This window comes from Bufo gargarizans, chromosome 3 (assembly GCF_014858855.1).
Source record: "Bufo gargarizans isolate SCDJY-AF-19 chromosome 3, ASM1485885v1, whole genome shotgun sequence".
NCBI lineage: Eukaryota > Metazoa > Chordata > Amphibia > Anura > Bufonidae > Bufo > Bufo gargarizans.
In genome coordinates, this window is record NC_058082.1 from 45,292,409 (window position 1) to 45,318,373 (window position 25,965).

General features: G+C 43.0%; 1 protein-coding gene across 2 annotated transcripts; it reads right to left on the reverse strand.

Moving 5' to 3' along the window:
- Nucleotides 1-252: 252 nt before the first annotated feature.
- On the reverse strand, nucleotides 253-23,293 carry LOC122931896 (mitochondrial uncoupling protein 2-like). Of its 2 annotated transcripts, none has more exons than XM_044285957.1 (7): nucleotides 23,171-23,293; nucleotides 9,005-9,189; nucleotides 8,705-8,912; nucleotides 5,842-6,039; nucleotides 5,515-5,616; nucleotides 1,605-1,785; nucleotides 253-1,159 (listed from the first exon to the last, which is right to left on the reverse strand). In XM_044285957.1, the coding sequence occupies exons 2-7, from the start codon at nucleotides 9,128-9,130 to the stop codon at nucleotides 1,045-1,047; spliced, it is 930 nt and encodes a 309-aa protein (XP_044141892.1). In that variant the 5' UTR covers nucleotides 9,131-9,189; nucleotides 23,171-23,293; the 3' UTR covers nucleotides 253-1,044. The 2 variants fall into 2 exon arrangements, with proteins under 2 accessions (XP_044141892.1, XP_044141891.1); XM_044285956.1 differs by lacking the exon at nucleotides 23,171-23,293 and adding an exon at nucleotides 12,506-12,552.
- Between the last annotated feature and the right edge of the window lie 2,672 nt (nucleotides 23,294-25,965).

Here is a 25,965-nt window from a genome sequence, read left to right on the forward strand (position 1 = left end):
CTCAGCAGACAGTATCACACAGGATAGGATTAGATACACAGCTCAGCAGACAGTATCACACAGGATAGGATTAGATACACAGCTCAGCAGACAGTATCACATGATAGGATTAGATACACGGCTCAGCAGACAGTATCACACAGGATAGGATTAGATACACAGCTCAGCAGACACAATCACACATGATAGGCTTAGATACACCAATAATATAGAGTTCAGTAGGCTGCATGATCTTTATCTGTAAACTTTAATGCTTCACATTGCAGTAAACATGACACATGTATGGTGCGGTAACATGGAATGGATCCTGAACGTCAGGCGTCCTCATCGGGTCTCCTGGTATTGGTCGTTGTGAAGGATTTCACCAGTTGGTGTAATACCCCTTTAAGACACAGTCATCCAGCGATTAGATTTTTACCATTGTGACCAGTTGGTTCATCCATCTTGTTCCCTAAAATTCTCCAGAGTACAGTGATGGGGGCACAGCGGGCACAGTGCCAGTAGTCAGTGGTTCTGATAGGGGCCTACTGCTGGTCCTCTAGTGGTGGGGACTTATGATTGCAATGGACCTTAGGGGCAGCAGTGCCACCCTCCCGCTGGGCGCCATCAGTTCTGCGGTGCGCCATTCATCATTTATGGCCAGCCTCCTGGCACAGGGAAATGTTTTTCACTAAACGTACAGATATGTACTGTAGATTTCACAGTCCTGATCTGCTCTCTGTCCTCTTGGACCTTACCCTGTTTTATACCCAGATGGCACAAGGCGTGGCACCTTTAAAGTTCAAATTAAGTGCTAACGAAGCAATTTACAGTCAGATATTGGCACGGCAACACTATGAGATACAATCCGCCTCCATGTAATCCTCCAGGTTCCGTTATCACACAGCCGGCTCACGCCGTCTCCCCCCGCTACATGGCTGCCGCGTGTCTATAGGCAAGGGTAGGTTGGCATCCAGAAGGCATGACCTTTGACTCCCTCAACAAGAGGCAAGTGGCTTAACCTGGTCACCGGGAAGTATTTTGACCCCTAAATGTCACCGCTCTTTAGTGGGGGTCTTCCCAGGAGCCATTGACCATCATCATAGCTCTCTTCAGCTGCTCGTAGCTGACGAACATGACGATATTCCAGGAGCCGAGTCTGAGGAACGCCGGGACAAACCTGTGGAAAGGAACCCAAAAATTATTAAAGAATGCACCTCGAACGTGTCACGTGAAGTCTCGTCTATTCCTATTTCAATTTACCGTCCATTTCAATATTGCTGCTTGCTGTCAGTGAATGTAAGCATTCTCGTTTACACCAAAAAAACAAAAAAATCCGTCCTGACCTAATACTTCTCACAGCTGAGGGTTTGTCACAGTTGTATCCAGACTATACAACCCTATACAGTACTGCTTGAAGAAGTACAGAAGGTGTGCAGCATGTAAGCTTGCAGCTTGTGTTAAGTTTGCATGAGGGTGCGGTGTTGAAGAAGAGACAGTTGTAATAGGTGAAAGCCAAAGCAGTGGTGAGGTCTCCCTTTTTCATGGTCGCCGTCTAAAGGCATTGCAGATTTCTGCAATGTGCCCTTTGTGGTTTATTTTGTACCAATCCGTTATTAGCTTACCCCTTGTAAAATGCCAGTCTGCCCTCGTTAACCAGCATGGTGAAGGCGCAGTTCAATGCATTCTTGTATTGACCAGCTGCAGAGTTCATGTATCGGGTCTTCACTACATCCACCGGAGAGGCCACGATTGTCGTACAGAAACCAGCACCAAATGCAGCCACGAAATGACACGGAAGGTTATCTGGAAACGATTCATCACAATACAGGGGATTGAAAATAATCTAATATCATCCTGTGCACCCATTATTAGGGCTTTGTGCCCGTGCGGTCCGCAATGCATGGACACTGGCCGTGTGCACTCTGTGCTGCAAATGGCAGACCCGTTGACTTGAATGGGTCTGTGATCTGCAAGATACGGCAAAAGCATGGACCCGAAAGTCCACGGAAACACTACGAAGCGCTTGCATGGGCTTTTGGGTCTGTGCCTCCGCACCACAAGAGATATCTTCTATCTTTTGCTAGATCTTGCAGATCGCAGACCCATTCAAGTCAATGGGTCCGTATTTGCGGCATGGAGTGCACACAGCCAGTGCCCATGTATCGCAGACCGCTATTTGTGGTCCACAACACGTGCCCGGAGCCCTTATGTTCATGGGCATAAGCCCTTAAAGTCACTGATGACTGCAAACTAATTAGGCTACTTTCACACTTATATATAACTGCTATAATACTGCTCCTATGTACAAGAATATAACTACTATAATACTGCTCCTATGTACAAGGATATAACTACTATAATACTGCCTCCTATGTACAAGAATATAACTACTATAATACTGCTCCTATGTACAAGAATATAACTACTATAATACTGCTCCTATGTACAAGAATATAACTACTATAATACTGCTCCTATGTACAAGACTATAACTACTATAATACTGCTCCTATGTACAAGGATATAACTACTATAATACTGCCTCCTATGTACAAGAATATAACTACTATAATACTGCTCCTATGTACAAGAATATAACTACTATAATACTGCTCCTATGTACAAGAATATAACTACTATAATACTGCTCCTATGTACAAGAATATAACTACTATAATACTGCTCCTATGTACAAGAATATAACTACTATAATACTGCCTCCTATGTACAAGAAATATACTACTATAATCTGCTCCTATGTACAAGAATATAACTACTATAATACTGCCTCCTATGTACAAGATATAACTACTATAATACTGCTCCTATGTACAAGAATATAACTACTATAATACTGCCTCCTATGTACAAGAATATAACTACTATAATACTGCTCCTATGTACAAAGAATATATACTATATACTGCTCCTATGTACAAGAATATAACTACTATAATACTGCTCCTATGTACAAGAATACTAGTGTCCTATGTACAAGATATAACTACTATAATACTGCTCCTATGTACAAGAAATATAACTACTATAATACTGCTCCTATGTACAAGAATATAACTACTATAATACTGCCTCCTATGTACAAGAATATAACTACTATAATACTGCTCCTATGTACAAGAATATAACTACTATAATACTGCCTCCTATGTACAAGAATATAACTACTATAATACTGCCTCCTATGTACAAGAATATAACTACTATAATACTGCCTCCTATGTACAAGAGATATAACTACTATAATACTGCTCCTATGTACAAGAATATAACTACTATAATACTGCCTCCTATGTACAAGAATATAACTACTATAATACTGCTCCTATGTACAAGAATATACTACTATAATACTGCTCCTATGTACAAGAATATACTACTATAATACTGCCTCCTATGTACAAGAATATAACTACTATAATACTGCCTCCTATGTACAAGAATATACTACTATAATACTGCCTCCTATGTACAAGAATATAACTACTATAATACTGCTCCTATGTACAAGAATAGAACTACTATAATACTGCCTCCTATGTACAGAATATAACTACTATAATACTGCTCCTATGTACAAGATATAACTACTATAATACTGCTCCTATGTACAAGAATATAACTACTATAATACTGCTCCTATGTACAAGACATATAACTACTATAATACTGCCTCCTATGTACAAGAATATAACTACTATAATACTGCCTCCTATGTACAAGAATATAACTACTATAATACTGCCTCCTATGTACAAGAATATAACTACTATAATACTGCTCCTATGTACAAGAATATAACTACTATAATACTGCTCCTATGTACAAGAATATAACTACTATAATACTGCTCCTATGTACAAGAATATAACTACTATAATACTGCCTCCTATGTACAAGAATATAACTACTATAATACTGCCTCCTATGTACAAGAATATAACTACTATAATACTGCTCCTATGTACAAGAATATAACTACTATAATACTGCCTCCTATGTACAAGAATATAACTACTATAATACTGCTCCTATGTACAAGAATATAACTACTATAATACTGCTCCTATGTACAAGAATATAACTACTATAATACTGCCTCCTATGTACAAGAATATAACTACTATAATACTGCTCCTATGTACAAGAATATACTACTATAATACTGCTCCCTATGTACAAGAATATAACTACTATAATACTGCCTCCTATGTACAAGAATATAACTACTATAATACTGCTCCTATGTACAAGAATATAACTACTATAATACTGCTCCTATGTACAAGAATATAACTACTATAATACTGCCCCTATGTACAAGAATATAACTACTATAATACTGCCTCCTATGTACAAGAATATAACTACTCTAATACTGCTCCTATGTACAAGAATATAACTACTATAATACTGCGCATTGTACAAGAATATAAACTATATAATACTGCTCCTATGTACAAGAATATACTACTATAATACTGCTCCTATGTACAAGAATATAACTACTATAATACTGCCTTCTATGTACAAGAATATAACTACTATAATACTGCTCCTATGTACAAGAATATTAACTACTATAATACTGCTCCTATGTACAAGAATATAACTACTATAATACTGCCCCTATGTACAAGAATATAACCTACTAAGTTATACTGCTCCTATGTACAAGAATATAACTACTATAATACTGCCCCCTATGTACAAGAATATAACTACTATAATACTGCCTCCTATGTACAAGAATATAACTACTATAATACTGCTCCTATGTACAAGAATATAACTACTATAATACTGCCTCCTATGTACAAGAATATTACTACTATAATACTGCTCCTATGTACAAGAATATAACTACTATAATACTGCCTCCTATGTACAAGACTATAACTACTATAATACTTCCTCCTATGTACAAGAATATAACTACTATAATACTGCTCCTATGTACAAGACTATAACTACTATAATACTGCTCCTATGTACAAGAATATAACGACTATAATACTGCTCCTATGTACAAGAATATAACTACTATAATACTGCCTCCTATGTACAAGACTATAACTACTATAATACTTCCTCCTATGTACAAGAATATAACTACTATAATACTGCTCCTATGTACAAGAATATAACTACTATAATACTGCTCCTATGTACAAGACTATAACTACTATAATACTGCTCCTATGTACAAGAATATAACGACTATAATACTGCTCCTATGTACAAGACTATAACTACTATAAGAACATTATTGTGTTTTTCTGTATCTGTTGTGCTGTTGAAGGTACTTGGGAGTTGTTATCCGTCAGGTGTAATATTTCGCGGTGGACATATCGTCCTCTCCATTATCTTGATGACGGTGTACAGATAAGTAATCGGCTGTCTGTTATCACTATATAGCGGTATAATGTACTGGCACTGCAGGTATTGGAATGTCCTGTACTGCGGGGATAGCAGATATCGGAGGCTCCAATGTTCGCACACAGTAATCCTCACCTGTCATCAGCTGGCGGTTAAGGATGGCCTCTTTGATCAGGTCGTAGGTCACTAGTTCTGCGCAGTTTACGATGGCGTTGCGGGTAATGTTGGGTACAGTACCTGTGTGGAGAAAAAGGAAATTATTAACCCATTATAGTCTGTACAGATCTATATAATAAAAATATTTCCTGTTTGTGTGTTATAATGACTTAGCGCCCCCTGTTGGCTCGATGTGTGTGAAAATGGAGAACGCTCAGTAAGGAAGGGGAAACGTCGTGGACATTGTTTCTGTAGATATTCCTGACTTATATGAATCTATGTGGATTTGGTCCTCGGGTCTCCCACCTTTCCACAGTCCTCGGACTCCTTCCTCCCTGGCGATGGTCCTATAGGCGTCCACCGTCCCATTATACCTTCTGTTTCCATCTATGACTCTGACGTCAGCCTGGAACCTCACTTTTACCACATCTGTTGGCTGAGCGCAGGCGACGGCCAGGGCCCCGGTTGTAGATCCAGCGAGGAGTCGGCACGTCACCCCCGAATCTGGAAGAAGAGAAAGAAGAAAGATATATCAAATAGAACAGCAGCCAGGCCTATGACACTATTATAGGTGCACTGTGATGTCACTATTATAGGTGTACTGTGATGTCACTATTATAGGTGCACTGTGATGTCACTATTATAGGTGTACTGTGATGTCACTATTATAGGTCCACTGTGATGCCACAATTATAGGTCTACTGTGATGTCACTATTATAGGTGCACTGTGATGTCACTATTATAGGTGCACTGTGATGTCACTATTATAGTTCTACTGTGATGTCACTATTATAGGTGCACTGTGATGTCACTATTATAGTTCTACTGTGATGTCACTATTATAGTTCTACTGTGATGTCACTATTATAGGTGTACTGTGATGTCACTATTATAGTTCTACTGTGATGTCACTATTATAGTTCTACTGTGATGTCACTATTATAGTTCTACTGTGATGTCACTATTGTAGGTTCACTGTGATGCCACAATTATAGGTCTACTGTGATGTCACTATTGTAGGTGCACTGTGATGTCACTATTATAGGTGTACTGTGATGTCACTATTATAGGTGTACTGTGATGTCACTATTATAGGTGCACTGTGATGTCACTATTGTAGGTGTACTGTGATGTCACTATTATAGGTGCACTGTGATGTTACTATTATAGGTGCACTGTGATGTCACTATTATAGGTGCACTGTGATGTCACTATTATAGGTGTACTGTGATGTCACTATTATAGTTCTACTGTGATACCACTATTATAGGTGCACTGTGATGTCACTATTATAGGTGCACTGTGATGTCACTATTATAGGTGCACTGTGATGTCACTATTATAGGTGCACTGTGATGTCACTATTATAGGTGCACTGTGATGTTACTATTATAGGTGCACTGTGATGTCACTATTATAGGTGCACTGTGATGTCACTATTATAGGTGCACTGTGATGTCACTATTATAGGTGCACTGTGATGTCACTATTATAGGTCTACTGTGATGTCACTATTATAGGTGCACTGTGATGTCACTATTATAGGTGCACTGTGATGTCACTATTATAGGTGTACTGTGATGTCACTATTATAGGTGCACTGTGATGTCACTATTATAGGTGCACTGTGATGTCACTATTATAGGTGCACTGTGATGTCACTATTATAGGTGCACTGTGATGTCACTATTATAGGTGAACTGTGATGTCACTATTATAGTTCTACTGTGATGCCACTATTATAGGTGCACTGTGATGTCACTATTATAGGTGCACTGTGATGTCACTATTATAGGTGCACTGTGATGTCACTATTATAGGTGCACTGTGATGTCACTATTATAGGTGCACTGTGATGTCACTATTATAGGTGCACTGTGATGTCACTATTGTGGGTGCACTGTGATGTCATTATTATGAGGGCACTCTGATGTCACTGCTATGGGTGTAGTGTGATGTCACTATTATAGGTGTAGTGTGATGTCACTATTATGGGTGTAGTGTGATGTCACTATTATAGGTGCACTGTGATGTCACTATTTTGGGTGTAGTGTGATGTCACTATTATGGGTGTAGTGCGATGTCACTATTATGGGTGTAGTGTGATGTCACTATTATGGGTGTAGTGTGATGTCACTATTATGGATGTAGTGTGATGTCACTATTATTGGTGTAGTGTGATGTCACTATTATGGGTGTAGTGTGATGTCACTATTATTGGTGTAGTGTGATGTCACTATTATTGGTGTAGTGTGATGTCACTATTATGGATGTAGTGTGATGTCACTATTATTGGTGTAGTGTGATGTCACTATTATGGGTGTAGTGTGATGTCACTATTATGGGTGTAGTGTGATGTCACTATTATGGGTGTAGTGTGATGTCACTATTATGGGTGTAGTGTGATGTCACTATTATTGGTGTAGTGTGATGTCACTATTATGGGTGTAGTGTGATGTCACTATTATGGGTGTAGTGTGATGTCACTATTATGGGTGTAGTGTGATGTCACTATTATGGGTGTAGTGTGAAGTCACTATTATTGGTGTAGTGTGATGTCACTATTATGGATGTAGTGTGATGTCACTATTATGGGTGTAGTGTGATGTCACTATTATGGGTGTAGTGTGATGTCACTATTATGGGTGTAGTGTGATGTCACTATTATTGGTGTAGTGTGATGTCACTATTATGGGTGTAGTGTGATGTCACTATTATGGGTGTAGTGTGATGTCACTATTATGGGTGTAGTGTGATGTCACTATTATGGGTGTAGTGTGATGTCACTATTATTGGTGTAGTGTGATGTCACTATTATGGATGTAGTGTGATGTCACTATTATGGGTGTAGTGTGATGTCACTATTATGGGTGTAGTGTGATGTCACTATTATGGGTGTAGTGTGATGTCACTATTATGGATGTAGTGTGATGTCACTATTATGGGTGTAGTGTGATGTCACTATTATGGGGTACGGTCGTGGTCACTGGCTTATTCCCTCTAAATGGATATTTAATTGATAACCGATGAGCCCACATGGAGATCTCAGAAGCGACAGAATAGACGTTTTTATGCTGACAGTTACCACGTGACACTGTGACACTACCCACAAAAAAACTCAAAAAAAAATAAAATAAAATCCCAACACATTTAGAACCTTTTGCTCACTTTCGGTCTGCCGGCAGTAAAACTGTTTCACGGAGTCGTACATCCCAATCCGGATGGAGGCGAAGGTCATCTGTCGCTGCAGCCCGGCCACCAGCCCGTTGTAGAGACTAGCCGCCCCCTCCATCCTCACCATGGTGGTAATAGTCCCCATCACACCCTTGTACTGGACGATGCGGACTCCAGTCTCGGCCAGACCCTCCCCTTGGATCTGCAGATAGGACAAAGTGGGGAGACCTTCACGTATATATTCACCGCCCCCCCAATCTGGTCACCCCACCTCCGTATAATAATCCTATATACCTGCAGCCGGACTTTTGCCGTGTCTAAGGGGAAAGTGACCAAATCCGCGATACAGGCTGCCACCCCAGCACCCACAAATTTCACCATCAGCGTGGGGGGAACCTCCGAGGGCTTGAGTCCAACCATCTTTCTTCTAAGCCAAGTGGAGCTGCGGTCGACGAACAATGAGACGTTTCACTCCTTCCCTATGAAGATATAAGTTATAACATAAGGAACGCATCATCATATCATTAAGGCCGCCATCATGTGTGCTCTTAAAGGGCCAGTCTAGTGTAAACATGGTGAAATCATTGCATTATGATATGTTTGATTCTTCATCTTTTTCAAGATCTCTGCTTGCTGTCAATAAGGATACGAAGAAGCTGACACCCTGACATGACCCAACACGTCACACCGCGGAAGAATAGCTATAGTGTGGATAAAATCTAAGGTTGGGTTTTTAATTCGCTTACAGCAAGCAGAGGTAGACAAAGTATATTAAAAAAATATAAAGTTAAGAGGGTTTCATAGCGGATAATCTGTGCAGGACTATAGGCATTTCTGGACTACTGGATGCCGGATTATAGAAATCCCGTCTAGTGTGTGTAAAAGCGATGTCGTAATGTACTGAGGGCTCGATGACTCGCACATTTTCAGAATTCTGTTCACGACTTCCTAATTCTATCCGCTCATTTCCTGCTGAGTCACAGAAAATACAAATCACTGTGAAAGTTTCCTGTACTTCCCTTACTGACAAGATCAGGAACTTCCAATTAAAGGGCTCGTCCATTTGCATAACTATAGTCATGAAAAAAAATCTTATTTCTTTATACACATTGGGAGTTGATTTAAACAAGAATGCCCGTTGTCACTGACAGCAAGCAGAGATCTAAAAAATGGAGGAGGAATTAAAACTGATATTTCAGAAATTTGTCTATATGAAAAAACTGTCTTTGTCACCCCAGGCAACCAATCAGAGCACAGCTTCCATTTTAAAAGGGCACAATAGTAAATGCTAGCTGTGATCTGATTGGTTGCTAGGGGAAAGGAAGAAGGGCAGCTTTATGAAACTGTGTTAAAAAGCAAATGCAGTCCCTAGCAACCAATCACAGCGCATCTTTCATTTCTTGCAGGGCTCTTGAAAAATGAAAGCTGCGCTGTGATTGGTGGCAAGGACAGTTCATCATTAGTATTAATTCCCCATTATTTTTAAGATCTCTGCTCGCTGTCAGTGACAAGGGACATTCTTGTTTACAACCAGAGGCTTAAAACCTGTGTCTGATACTTCTCACAGCTGAGGGTTTGTTACAATTCTTAGGTAATCCACCTGCCTATGAGCAAAAAATTAAATAGAAATGCTCCCACTCATTGACAGCAAACAGAGATCTTGTAACACAATATTTTATTGAATAGAAAAGAACGACTGCTTGGAGACTGTGATTCATTTCTTATTTTTGGGAGAACCCGGCTTGGGTTAGATCTGAAAACCAGGAATATGGGTGAAGGGTGACTCCTACCGGGTGCCATGACACGTGACCTTATGCTGATCGCTGGGATCCGGGCTGAGAAGTCATAGATATCACAGTAATCAGATCTGCCTCCAGCCCCGCGGTCATGTCCTGCGCTGACCTTACATTCTATTTGGTCACTGAGCCCGGAATACCGCATATAAAACCGCCTTTTATCCTAAGTGTGTCCGTTTTCACCGCAGTTCTGGCATTCTATTCACAAAGCAGGAGTTTTACCTGGCCCAGTGGGCTGACCCTGTGGACAACCACAAGCGCCAAGTTATGTGACAGTGACGCCCATGGTAGCCCTAGCTATAGAGATAAATCATTTTCTTAAATTTTCCAAATTACCTGACTCTGCGAAGATGGCCATATGGCGGTCTACACCCAGCTGTGTACAGAAGACGCCATCTCTCCGATGGAGCCGTGCATACTAGTGTGTGTATATATAGACTTTTCTGGCGTGTTTTTATGTAAGCCCCGTACCCTAACCTGGGGCGGCGTCCTTATACCTGTCCTGCCAGTTCATTGTTTCCATTCTATGACAGGTGACGTGTTATATAGTTTTCTATAGAGTACAATAACAATCAGGATCTCAGACTAAAGCGATCAGGACATCACAGTAAATTCCTTGCTTTTTATAGATCTTCTTAATCCTGGGTCGGGCAGGACCGAAATCCCATAAATAAAGATATTAAGGCGCAGCGGGGCTGAGAACATTTCTTCTCAGCGCAAAAAAATCCCAAAGGGAGGAGCTGAACCCAAATGTCACCAAAATGAGGTCTACAGACGTGGTCCTGTGTCCTATCTGACATACAATCATTTTTTTATAGAAAAAAAATCAATAAAACAATTCAGAACTAAAAGGAAGGGAGAAACTAGGATTTAGGCTACATGCACACGACAGTGAAAAAAAAGTCTGTTAAAAACGGACATTTAACGGACGTTCTTTTCACTGATTCCTTTCTGAGAAACGGATGTTAAAAATGGGCCCATTCAATTGTATGGGGGCAGTCTGTCAGTGAAAAATGGACAAGATAGAGCATGTTCTATATTTTGACGTCCGTTTTTCACTGACAGTCAAAAAAACTGCCATGTGAATAACCCCATAGACGATCATTGGTCTTAAAACGGACGTGTGATGGTCGTTAAAAAAGATAAAAAGGACATCACATGTCCGTTTTTCACTGTCGTGTGCATGTAGCCTTTGGAAAACATTTTTAATTCCTGGCCATTCTGTTGGAAATGAGCCCCCTCCAGAAGACCACTTTGCAATGAAATTTTGGGGCAGGTGTCTCAAAGAGATGCAATGGAAATTTTGAAAAAAATAAATAAAAAAATCCACTAAAATTATATCAATTAAACAATAGAGAGAGTAAAATAAGGTCAGCGGCTCTCAGAAAATGTCAGACTCTGGAGTAATAATAATAATAACAATCCGCAATATACAAACTATATAACAAATAATAGAAAAAAAATAATGCAGTAATATTAATACAATATGCTTATTAAATTGATGGATTTAAAATAACTATATATTTTTTTTAAAAAGCTAATAAATAACACTTTTTTTTCCTGATTGAAGACCCCTGCAGAATATAGCAGTGCCCTGTAAGCCATAATTATTGTCATTTATATGACGGTATTACTTTTATATATTTTTTATTTATATCATGAATTTACTATGGTATTATTAGATTTTCTATCTTTCTTATTGTTTATTTTTTTACAATATTGTTATATTATCGATCATGATTATTGTTATTTTTATCATTATATTTTCTATTATTTCTATGATTACTATTTTACATGTATTATTATTATGTTTCCTATAATCATTATTCTTTTCCATTATTCCTATTATATTTTTATAGCATTATTATTGTTATTATTATTTTTCTATTATATAACTGTATATGTTCTATTATTATGACTACATTTTCTATCGTTATTGTTCTGATATATTCTTTAGCATTCTCCTTATTGCTGTATTTCCCATCCCTCTGATCATTACCTGCAGCACTGGTTCCCGGTAACCCCTTGCTCTGCCTCTCCCGCTCCGAGTCCAGTGCTGACAGGAGCGGGACCTCAGCTTTTATATTTTGGGCACAGCAGCCTCATCTGGTTACCAGTCTCCAGGAACAGGGATCACTTGTCACTGGTGTGAATCACTGAGCACAACACAGAACAAAGCAGAAGGATCTTTGGCATCTAAGGCTAGGTCTACACAACGACATTTGACATTTTGTTGCACTAATGTCGCGCGACAATTTTTATAATGGCAGTCTATGGTGTCGCACTGCAACATGCGACATGCTGCGACTGCGACGCAACAGTCGCAGAAAAATCCAGCATGTTGCAGTGCGACACCATAGACTGCCATTATAAAAATTGTCGCGCGACATTAGTGCAACAAAATGTCAAATGTCGTTGTGTAGACCTAGCCTAAGGCCTTATTCACACTGACACTAATAGAATACTGGAACCAACGTCCTGCATTATGTGGACCCATTATGCACTCCATCCCCTAGAGTGGACCATGACGGCACTCAGGGGGTTAAATTACTATGGCCTTTCAGGACAGCGGCCAGCTTTCTACCTGTCCCAAGTAAAAGAAAGGGCACTATGACTGGCACTGTTATGTGAGCAATGTGGAGGGAACTCCATGGCTGGCACTCTTATGCCGGCACTATGTATGGGACACATGGGGGCACTGTGGTTGGCACTGTTATATGAGTTCAGTAACTAGTACTCTTATGGGGTCAGTGTGTATGAGACACATTGTGGCACTGTAGTTGGCATTGTTCTGTGAGCCAAGTATCTAGAACTCTAATGGCGGCACTGTGTATGAGGCACATTGAGGCACTGTAGTTGGCATTGTTATATGAGCCCAGTAACTGGCCCACCTATTGCAACAATGGGTATGAAACACACTGGGGCAATGTGGTTGGCATTGATGTATGAGTCCGGTAACTAGCACTCTTATGGAGGTACTATGTATAGGACATATTGAGGCATTGTGGTTGGTACTGTTATATGAGTTCAGTAACTAGCAATCTTATGGGGGCACCGTGTATGAGGCACATTGAGGCACTGTAGTTGGCATTGTTATTAGGGCGGGGCCAGTCCTGAAGATTACCGCCATCTCTCTGCAGTTTGTCAATAGGTAAGTACAGTCTGTAGTCATCTGATGTGCAGAGGCGATCACATCCCTCCTATAAGTGATCTATGGAAGAGTACAGGGAGGACAGAGATTGTGTCTCCCCTGTCCTGACGACATTATGTGGAGAGTACAGGGAGGACAGAGATTGTGTCTCCTCTGTCCTGACGACATTATATGGAGAGTACAGGGAGGACAGAGATTGTGTCTCCTCTGTCCTGACGACATTATATGGAGAGTACAGGGAGGACAGAGATTGTGTCTCCCCTGTCCTGACTACATTATATGGAGAGTACAGGGAGGACAGAGATTGTGTCTCCTCTGTCCTGACGACATTATATGGAGAGTACAGGGAGGACAGAGATTGTGTCTCCTCTGTCCTGACTACATTATATGGAGAGTACAGGGAGGACAGAGATTGTGTCTCCTCCGTCCTGACGACATTATATGGAGAGTACAGGGAGGACAGAGATTGTGTCTCCTCTGTCCTGACTACATTATATGGAGAGTACAGGGAGGACAGAGATTGTGTCTCCTCTGTCCTGACTACATTATATGGAGAGTACAGGGAGGACAGAGATTGTGTCTCCTCTGTCCTGACTACATTATATGGAGAGTACAGGGAGGACAGAGATTGTGTCTCCTCTGTCCTGACTACATTATATGGAGAGTACAGGGAGGACAGAGATTGTGTCTCCTCTGTCCTGACTACATTATATGGAGAGTACAGGGAGGACAGAGATTGTGTCTCCTCTGTCCTGACTACATTATATGGAGAGTACAGGGAGGACAGAGATTGTGTCTCCTCTGTCCTGACTACATTATATGGAGAGTACAGGGAGGACAGAGATTGTGTCTCCTCTGTCCTGACTACATTATATGGAGAGTACAGGGAGGACAGAGATTGTGTCTCCTCTGTCCTGACGACATTATGTGGAGAGTACAGGGAGGACAGAGATTGTGTCTCCTCTGTCCTGATGACATTATGTGGAGAGTACAGGGAGGACAGAGATTGTGTCTCCTCTGTCCTGACTACATTATATGGAGAGTACAGGGAGGACAGAGATTGTGTCTCCTCTGTCCTGACATTATGTGGAGAGTACAGGGAGGACAGAGATTGTGTCTCCTCTGTCCTGACTACATTATGTGGAGAGTACAGGGAGGACAGAGATTGTGTCTCCTCTGTCCTGACGACATTATGTGGAGAGTACAGGGAGGACAGAGATTGTGTCTCCTCTGTCCTGACTACATTATATGGAGAGTACAGGGAGGACAGAGATTGTGTCTCCTCTGTCCTGACTACATTATGTGGAGAGTACAGGGAGGACAGAGATTGTGTCTCCTCTGTCCTGACTACATTATATGGAGAGTACAGGGAGGACAGAGATTGTGTCTCCTCTGTCCTGACTACATTATATGGAGAGTACAGGGAGGACAGAGATTGTGTCTCCTCTGTCCTGACTACATTATATGGAGAGTACAGGGAGGACAGAGATTGTGTCTCCTCTGTCCTGACTACATTATATAGAGAGTACAGGGAGGACAGAGATTGTGTCTCCTCTGTCCTGACTACATTATATGGAGAGTACAGGGAGGACAGAGATTGTGTCTCCTCTGTCCTGACTACATTATATAGAGAGTACAGGGAGGACAGAGATTGTGTCTCCTCTGTCCTGACTACATTATGTGGAGAGTACAGGGAGGACAGAGATTGTGTCTCCTCTGTCCTGATGACATTACGTGGAGAGTACAGGGAGGACAGAGATTGTGTCTCCTCTGTCCTGACTACATTATATGGAGAGTACAGGGAGTACAGAGATTGTGTCTCCTCTGTCCTGACTACATTATATGGAGAGTACAGGGAGGACAGAGATTGTGTCTCCTCTGTCCTGACTACATTATATGGAGAGTACAGGGAGGACAGAGATTGTGTCTCCTCTGTCCTGACTACATTATATGGAGAGTACAGGGAGGACAGAGATTGTGTCTCCTCTGTCCTGACGACATTATGTGGAGAGTACAGGGAGGACAGAGATTGTGTCTCCTCTGTCCTGACTACATTATATAGAGAGTACAGGGAGGACAGAGATTGTGTCTCCTCTGTCCTGACTACATTATATGGAGAGTACAGGGAGGACAGAGATTGTGTCTCCTCTGTCCTGATGACATTATGTGGAGAGTACAGGGAGGACAGAGATTGTGTCTCCTCTGTCCTGACGACATTATGTGGAGAGTACAGGGAGGACAGAGATTGTGTCTCCTCTGTCCTGACGACATTATGTGGAGAGTACAGGGAGGACAGAGATTGTGTCTCCTCTGTCCTGATGACATTATGTGGAGAGTACAGGGAGGACAGAGATTGTGTCTCCCCTGTCCTGACTACATTATATGGAGAGTACAGGGAGGACAGAGATTGTGTCTCCTCTGTCCTGACTACATTATGTGGAGAGTACAGGGAGGACAGAGATTGTGTCTCCTCTGTCCTGACTACATTATGTGGAGAGTACAGGGAGGACAGAGATTGTGTCTCCTCTGTCCTGACTACATTATGTGGAGAGTACAGGGAGGACAGAGATTGTGTCTCCTCTGTCCTGACTACATTATATGGAGAGTACAGGGAGGACAGAGATTGTGTCTCCTCTGTCCTGACGACATTATGTGGAGAGTACAGGGAGGACAGAGATTGTGCCTCCTCTGCCTTGACTACATTATATGGAGAGTACAGGGAGTACAGAGATTGTGTCTCCTCTGTCCTGACTACATTATATGGAGAGTACAGGGAGGACAGAGATTGTGTCTCCTCTGTCCTGATGACATTATGTGGAGAGTACAGGGAGGACAGAGATTGTGTCTCCTCTGTCCTGACGACATTATATGGAGAGTACAGGGAGCACAGAGATTGTGTCTCCTCTGTCCTGACTACATTATATGGAGAGTACAGGGAGCACAGAGATTGTGTCTCCTCTGTCCTGACTACATTATATGGAGAGTACAGGGAGGACAGAGATTGTGTCTCCTCTGTCCTGACTACATTATGTGGAGAGTACAGGGAGGACAGAGATTGTGTCTCCTCTGTCCTGACTACATTATATAGAGAGTACAGGGAGGACAGAGATTGTGTCTCCTCTGTCCTGACGACATTATGTGGAGAGTACAGGGAGGACAGAGATTGTGTCTCCTCTGTCCTGACTACATTATGTGGAGAGTACAGGGAGGACAGAGATTGTGTCTCCTCTGTCCTGACGACATTATGTGGAGAGTACAGGGAGTACAGAGATTGTGTCTCCTCTGTCCTGACGACATTATGTGGAGAGTACAGGGAGGACAGAGATTGTGTCTCCTCTGTCCTGACTACATTATGTGAAGAGTACAGGGAGGACAGAGATTGTGTCTCCTCTGTCCTGACTACATTATATGGAGAGTACAGGGAGGACAGAGATTGTGTCTCCTCTGTCCTGACTACATTATATGGAGAGAACAGGGAGGACAGAGATTGTGTCTCCTCTGTCCTGACTACATTATATGGAGAGTACAGGGAGGACAGAGATTGTGTCTCCTCTGTCCTGACTACATTATATGGAGAGTACAGGGAGAACAGAGATTGTGTCTCCTCTGTCCTGACTACATTATGTGGAGAGTACAGGGAGGACAGAGATTGTGTCTCCTCTGTCCTGACATTATGTGGAGAGTACAGGGAGGACAGAGATTGTGTCTCCTCTGTCCTGACTACATTATGTGGAGAGTACAGGGAGGACAGAGATTGTGTCTCCTCTGTCCTGATGACATTATATGGAGAGTACAGGGAGGACAGAGATTGTGTCTCCTCTGTCCTGATGACATTATGTGGAGAGTACAGGGAGGACAGAGATTGTGTCTCCTCTGTCCTGACGACATTATATGGAGAGTACAGGGAGGACAGAGATTGTGTCTCCCCTGTCCTGACTACATTATATGGAGAGTACAGGGAGGACAGAGATTGTGTCTCCTCTGTCCTGACGACATTATGTGGAGAGTACAGGGAGGACAGAGATTGTGTCTCCTCTGTCCTGACTACATTATGTGGAGAGTACAGGGAGGACAGAGATTGTGTCTCCTCTGTCCTGACTACATTATGTGGAGAGTACAGGGAGGACAGAGATTGTGTCTCCTCTGTCCTGATGACATTATGTGGAGAGTACAGGGAGGACAGAGATGGTGTCTCCTCTGTCCTGACAACATTATGGCTTTAACTGAAGAATTCAGGATTTTGTCAAGGGTTTCAGACAGGGCAGGATTTCACAGAAAGTTTCCAGGTACCGACGTCCTCATATGTCATGTTTTATCTATTCCTGAAAATTTGGATGACAACCAATATGGCCGCCATGACCTCCCAACAGTCATGAAAAGCAGATCTTCATGTGTTGTCACCCAGCTTTCCTAGACTACAGAAGGGTAATTATGGGCGGAGTCCAGTGAGGGGCGCTTCACACTTCTCTCCAGCACTGGAAGGGTCACTATGTTTGTCCGGACCCCGGGGTGGAAAGTGTCTCATCTTCCCAGTGTCACAGACGTCTTATTTCTAGAACATCAGTCTTCATCCTTCACCAAGTGATAACAGAGCCCTGTGATTGGCAGGGGGCGTGGAGCTCAGCCAATCAGGAGCAGGGGCTGGCGGAGGGCCCGGCCCTGGAAAGGCTGTGTCCAGTTACCGGACCCCGGGGGACACCGGATCCCAGGAATGAAGGAACATGACATCCCCAAACTGTGCAGAGGAAATATAGCATGGGGGGTGGGACCGTATCACAAAGGAGTGGCTTAGATACACTGACCCTGCATCACACATGACAGGATTAGATACACAGCTCAGCAGACAGTATCACACAGGATAGGATTAGATACACAGCTCAGCAGACAGTATCACACATGATAGGATTAGATACACAGCTCAGCAGACAGTATCACACAGGATAGGATTAGATACACGGCTCAGCAGACAGTATCACACAGGACAGGATTAGATACACAGCTCAGCAGACTGTATCACACAGGATAGGATTAGATACACAGCTCAGCAGTCAGTATCACACAGGATAGGATTAGATACACAGCTCAGCAGACAGTATCACACAGGATAGGATTAGATACACAGCTCAGCAGACAGTATCACACAGGATAGGATTAGATACACGGCTCAGCAGACAGTATCACACAGGATAGGATTAGATACACAGCTCAGCAGACCGTATCACACAGGATAGGATTAGATACACAGCTCAGCAGACAGTATCACACATGATAGGATTAGATACACAGCTCAGCAGACAGTATCACACAGGATAGGATTAGATACACAGCTCAGCAGACAGTATCACACAGGAGAGGATTAGATACACAGCTCAGCAGACAGTACCACACAGAATAGGATTAGATACACAGCTCAGCAGACAGTATCACACAGGATAGGATTAGATACACAGCTCAGCAGACAGTATTGCACATGATTGGATTAGATACACAGCTCAGCAGACAGTATCACACAGAATAGGATTAGATACACAGCTCAGCAGACAGCATCACACATGACAGGATTAGATACACAGCTCAGCAGACAGTATCACACAGGATAGGATTAGATACACAGCTCAGCAGACAGTATCACACATGATAGGATTAGATACACAGCTCAGCAGACAGTATCACACAGGATAGGATTAGATACACGGCTCAGCAGACAGTATCACACAGGACAGGATTAGAATACACAGCTCAGCAAAGGATTAGCCTCCATCAGTCCACACAGGATAGGATTAGATACACAGCTCAGCAGACAGTATCACACAGGATAGGATTAGATACACAGCTCAGCAGACAGTATCACACAGGATAGGATTAGATACACAGCTCAGCAGACAGTATCACACAGGATAGGATTAGATACACAGCTCAGCAGACAGTATCACACAGGATAGGATTAGATACACAGCTCAGCAGACAGTATCACACAGGATAGGATTAGATACACAGCTCAGCAGACAGTATCACACAGGATAGGATTAGATACACAGCTCAGCAGACAGTATCACACAGGATAGGATTAGATACACAGCTCAGCAGACAGTATCACACAGAAGAATAGGATTAGATACACAGCTCAGCAGACAGTATCACACAGGATAGGATTAGATACACAGCTCAGCAGACAGTATGCACATGATGGATTAGATACACAGCTCAGCAGACAGTATCAACAGATAGGATTAGATACACAGCTCAGCAGTACAGTATCACACAGGATAGGATTAGATACACAGCTCAGCAGACAGTATCACACAGGATAGGATTAGATACACAGCTCAGCAGACACGTATCACACAGGAGAGGATTAGATACACAGCTCAGCAGACAGTATACCCAGAGAGGATTAGATACACAGCTCAGCAGACAGTATCACACAGGATAGGATTAGATACACAAGCTCAGCAGACAGTATCACACAGGATGGGATTAGATACACAGCTCAGCAGACAGTATCACACAGGAGAGGATTAGATACACAGCTCAGCAGACAGTACACACAGGATAGGATTAGATACACAGCTCGCAGACAGTATCACACAGGAGAGGATTAGATACACAGCTCAGCAGACAGTATCACACAGGATGAGGATTAGATACACAGCTCAGCAGACAGTATCACACAGGATAGGATTTAGATACCAGCTCAGCGAGTATCCCATCGGTAGGATTAGATACCACAGCTCAGCAGACAGTATCACACAGGATAGGATTAGATACACAGCTCAGCAGACAGTATCAACAGGATAGGATTAGATACACAGCTCAGCAGACAGTATCACACAGGATAGGATTAGATACACAGCTCAGCAGACAGTATCACACAGGATAGATTAGATACAGCAGCTCAGCAGACAGTATCACACAGGATAGGATTAGATACACAGCTCAGCAGACAGTATCACACAGGATAGGATTAGATACACAGCTCAGCAGACAGTATCACACAGGATAGGAATAGATACACAGCTCAGCAGACAGTATCCCACAGGATAGGATAGATACACAGCTCAGCAGACAGTATCACACAGGATAGGATTAGATACACAGCTCAGCAGACAGTATCACACAGGATAGGATTAGATACACAGCTCAGCAGACAGTATCACACAGGATAGATTAGATACACAGCTCAGCAGACAGTATCACACAGGATAAGGATTAGATACACAGCTCAGCAGACAGTATCCCACAGGATAGGATAGATACACAGCTCAGCAGACAGTAATCACACAGGATAGGATTAGATACACAGCTCAGCAGACAGTATCACACAGGATAGGATTAGATACACAAGCTCAGCAGACAGTATCACACAGGATAGGATTAGATACACAGCTCAGCAGACAGTATCACACAGGATAGGATTAGATACACAGCTCAGCAGCAGTATCACACAGGATAGGATTAGATACACAGCTCAGCAGACAGTATCACACAGGATAGGATTAGATACACAGCTCAGCAGACAGTATCACACAGGATAGGATTAGATACACAGCTCAGCAGACAGTATCACACAGGATAGGATTAGATACACAGCTCAGCAGACAGTATCACACAGGATAGGATTAGATACACAGCTCAGCAGACAGTATCACACAGGATAGGATTAGATACACAGCTCAGCAGACAGTATCACACAGGATAGGATTAGATACACAGCTCAGCAGACAGTATCACACAGGATAGGATTAGATACACAGCTCAGCAGACAGTATCACACAGGATAGGATTAGATACACAGCTCAGCAGACAGTATCACACAGGATAGGATTAGATACACAGCTCAGCAGACAGTATCACACAGGATAGGATTAGATACACAGCTCAGCAGACAGTATCACACAGGATAGGATTAGATACACAGCTCAGCAGACAGTATCACACAGGATAGAATTAGATACACAGCTCAGACAGTATCACACAGGATAGGATTAGATACACAGCTCAGCAGACAGTATCACACAGGATAGGATTAGATACACAGCTCAGCAGACAGTATCACACAGGATAGGATTAGATACACAGCTCAGCAGACAGTATCACACAGGATAGGATTAGATACACAGCTCAGCAGACAGTATCACACAGGATAGGATTAGATACACAGCTCAGCAGACAGTATCACACAGGATAGGATTAGATACACAGCTCAGCAGACAGTATCACACAGGATAGGATTAGATACACAGCTCAGCAGACAGTATCACACAGGATAGGATTAGATACACAGCTCAGCAGACAGTATCACACAGGATAGGATTAGATACACAGCTCAGCAGACAGTATCACACAGGATAGGATTAGATACACAGCTCAGCAGACAGTATCACACAGGATAGGATTAGATACACAGCTCAGCAGACAGTATCACACAGGATAGGATTAGATACACAGCTCAGCAGACAGTATCTCACAGGATAGGATTAGATACACAGCTCAGCAGACAGTATCACACAGGATAGGATTAGATACACAGCTCAGCAGACAGTATCACACAGGATAGAATTAGATACACAGCTCAGACAGTATCACACAGGATAGGATTAGATACACAGCTCAGCAGATAGTATCACACAGGAGAGGATTAGATACACAGCTCAGCAGACAGTATCACATAGGATAGGATTAGATACACAGCTCAGCAGACAGTATCACACAGGATAGGATTAGATACACAGCTCAGCAGACAGTATCACACAGGATAGGATTAGATACACAGCTCAGCAGACAGTATCACACAGGATAGGATTAGATACACAGCTCAGCAGACAGTATCACACAGGATAGGATTAGATACACAGCTCAGCAGACAGTATCACACAGGATAGGATTAGATACACAGCTCAGCAGGGAATGACCCGTCTTGTGTAGTTTGTACGTCATACAAAAGTCGTAAGATTTTGCACAAGCAGCATTTTGGATAAAAGGTGGTCCGGGCTTGGGAAAAGGGGGCAGGGGTGTAGCTATAGGGGGTGCCTAGGGATACTAATGGCACTTGCTTTGCAATGGGTCCTGTTGCAGGTGTTGCGTTGGAGGGGGCAGATGGAACGGAGTAACCCAGGACTGTAGGGTCCGACTACACAGGGTTTGGATGTAGTCTGTAACCATGGCGACAGAAAGGTCTGCACAGGAGATGGATAGACAAAACTTTGTAAATCAGGGGTAGGCAACCTCTGGCACTCCAGCTGTTGTGAAACTACAACTCCCAGTATGCATACTTCCTGTACTCTGAACTCTCACAGAAATGAATGGAGCATGCTGGGCATTGTAGTTTCACAACAGCTGGAGTGCCGAAGGTTGCCGACCCCTGCTGTAGATACTGTAGATATTTGCATTGCTTGCGGCCCTGTGACCTGAGCAGTCATCTATGGGATTGCTACTCATGCAATTGCCTCACATATTCAGATATGACATCAATCAATAGACATATAATAGTGGACATAACAGTGAAGAACTCACGTGCACCAGGGGCACCTGGGGTGGGCATGAAACCATTCTGGGTACGGTGTGTGCGCGTCTCATACATGATATAGCCGCGCCGGAGCAGACGAATCTGCAGTACCGTGATAAGGCGCTGCTGAGTCATAACATCCCGACCTCCAGAGGCTGCGGCCGGGTAGAATAGAACCTTCTGCAGATTTCTAATAGACTCCGTGTTTCAGTTCTTCACCATCATCAAGATTTCTGCTTGCTGTCATTGAATAGGAACATTGCCTCCCAACTGTCCGGGATCCAGCAGGACAGTCCGGGATTTTGACGGGCCTTCGCTACTGTGTTGGGGGTCAAATTGGGGGGGCATTACTGCTGTGAGGTGGGGGGGCAACATCACTGTGAGGGGGGGGCACTAAGAGGATATCAACAAAACCAGTTGGGGTATAAGAAGTTAAATATTGCAATGAAAAAACATCACCACAACGTAAACCTGATTAGATCATTCATTTTATTGACATCAGAATATAAACATGATCGGCGCGACACAAACAAGTTAAACATGTTAAAAACGGCCCTATAGCGGTGGTCCGAGAAACAGTGCCAGTGCAATAGTAAACAGGCTGGTAATACAGTAACAAAAGGAGCCGTTACTTTAAACGCTATGTATAACTAAAGGGAGGCTTTGTATACACATGGAACCTATGGCCACTCTCAGGGGTGCAGCATCGGGTAGGGGCAAGAGGGGGGCAGCGGAAGGGCCATGGGCAGTGAACACTTTCATTGTGGCTGCTCATGATTAGCAGATCACGAATAGCAAACCAACCAAAATCCTGTGCTACGGCAGGCCACCACCACGCCGCGACGCACGTTTCGCGGTCAGCTGGTGCGGTAACAATGAGGAGTATATATACTAATATGGCCGAGATATTGACCAGTGGGTGTAGAAAAGTGTGATAAGCCGAACCAATGAGCAGCAACAAAATAAATAATCAGATTCATGATTTCCACAACCTGGTAGAATAAAACTTCATGTTCACACTACTCCTGATGAGAAAAGCACCACAGAAGGCATGTTTGTCCTGCTCTCCTCAGCCCCTACTGAGTACTGTCAGCAGTTTAGCATGGTCAAAACTGCTGACAGACTTCCTTTACAGCCGTACAGTACAGGGGCATTTATTAATACAAAAGGCCTCAAGACTGATTTGTTTTCTCATATACCGCTGAAAGAGGCGGTGCTCTACAGGGGCCGATCGGGAATTTAAACTGGTCCTAAAAAAGAAATAAAAGTGGGTCCAGATTGGCAGAAAGCAGGTGGGGTCTGTTAGGCATTAGACAGCTGCTGAGAATCGTTAATTTCTAACGATAATTTGTTTTCCCTTAGTCCTAACAGCAGCACAGATGGGGTTAACTGCCCCCCGTGGACTGGTAGGACCGGCGGAATTTTTAATGAGCCCAAAGAATAAACCAATAAAAGAACTCCAGCTCCCTTAAAGGGAGGGGTTCATCCCCCAGCCCACCGTGTATATCACAAGAAAAAAAAAAAAAAATAATGCTTTAGGGCGGGAAATTTGTGTGCTGCTGTTAGGACTAAGGGAAAACAAATTATCGTTAGAAATTAACGATTCCCTTACGTCCTACCAGCAGCACAGATGGGGAGATAGCAAGAAGAATCCCCTAGGGAGGGTCCTCATGCTTGGCAGAAGCAAGAACTGTCTGCCCAAAGGCCGAAAACTCTGATACCCTAGCATCAATCCTATAATGGGAGATGAAGGTTGATTCAGAGCTCCAGGAAGCTGCCTTACAGATCAACTCTAGGGGGAGAAGACTTCTCTCCGCAACAGAGGTAGCTACGGCCCTTGTAGAATGGGCCCTCACAAACTCCGGAGGATCTAAGGATTGAGAGATGAAAGCTTCCCTGATAGCTTCCTTGACCCAGCGACTAATAGTCGTTTTAGACGCCTTACGGCCTTTAGACTTACCGGCAAACAGGATAAAGAGATTTTCATCCAACCTGAATTCTTTGGATCTATCCACATAGATCTAAAGGCATCTAGATATATCCAGTGGATGTCGGACTGGAACATCAGAGGAGGAGGCAGAGAGTAATACAGGTAGAGAGACTACCTGATTAATATTCTGAAAGGTTGAAACCTTAGGCCTAAAGTAAGGTAGAAATTTTAAAAGGACCCTATCCTGTAGAAACATGGTATATGGGTATAACGCGGAGAAAGCTTGTAGCTCCGAAATTCTTTTGGCCGAGGTTATGGCCAGAAGAAAGACCATCTTAAGTGTTAAGAATTTAAAACTTGCCTCCTCCAAGGGTTCAAAGGGGGGGGATGCTAGCCCCATGAGAACAACTGACAAATCCCATTGAGGGACGGGTTTCAGTATTGTAGGCTTCAATCTTTCCGCTCCTTTAAGGAAGCGCTTGATGAGTGGGTCCCGAGAATATGGTCTGTTAAGACAGGCCGAGATGGCAAACACTTGGACCTTTAGGGTAGATGGGGCGAGACCTCTGTCCATCCCATCCTGAAGGAACTGTAAGATCGCTGCGAGGGGCGGATCTGCAAACGCCACCTGGTTGGAGCTACACCAAGAGGTGAAGATCCTCATGATCCGGGAGTAGGCCTTTTTAGTAGACTCTGCTCTGGAATGCGATAAAGTTCTCAGGACCGACTCAGAGAGCCCATCCACTCTGGGAAGGGACTGATCAACCTCCAGGCTGTCAGGTTGAATCTGTGCAGATCTGGGCAGAGATGCGTGTCCCATGACACCAGGGTCTGCTCCGGGGGGAGTCTCCAATATTGTCCCCGACTCATCTA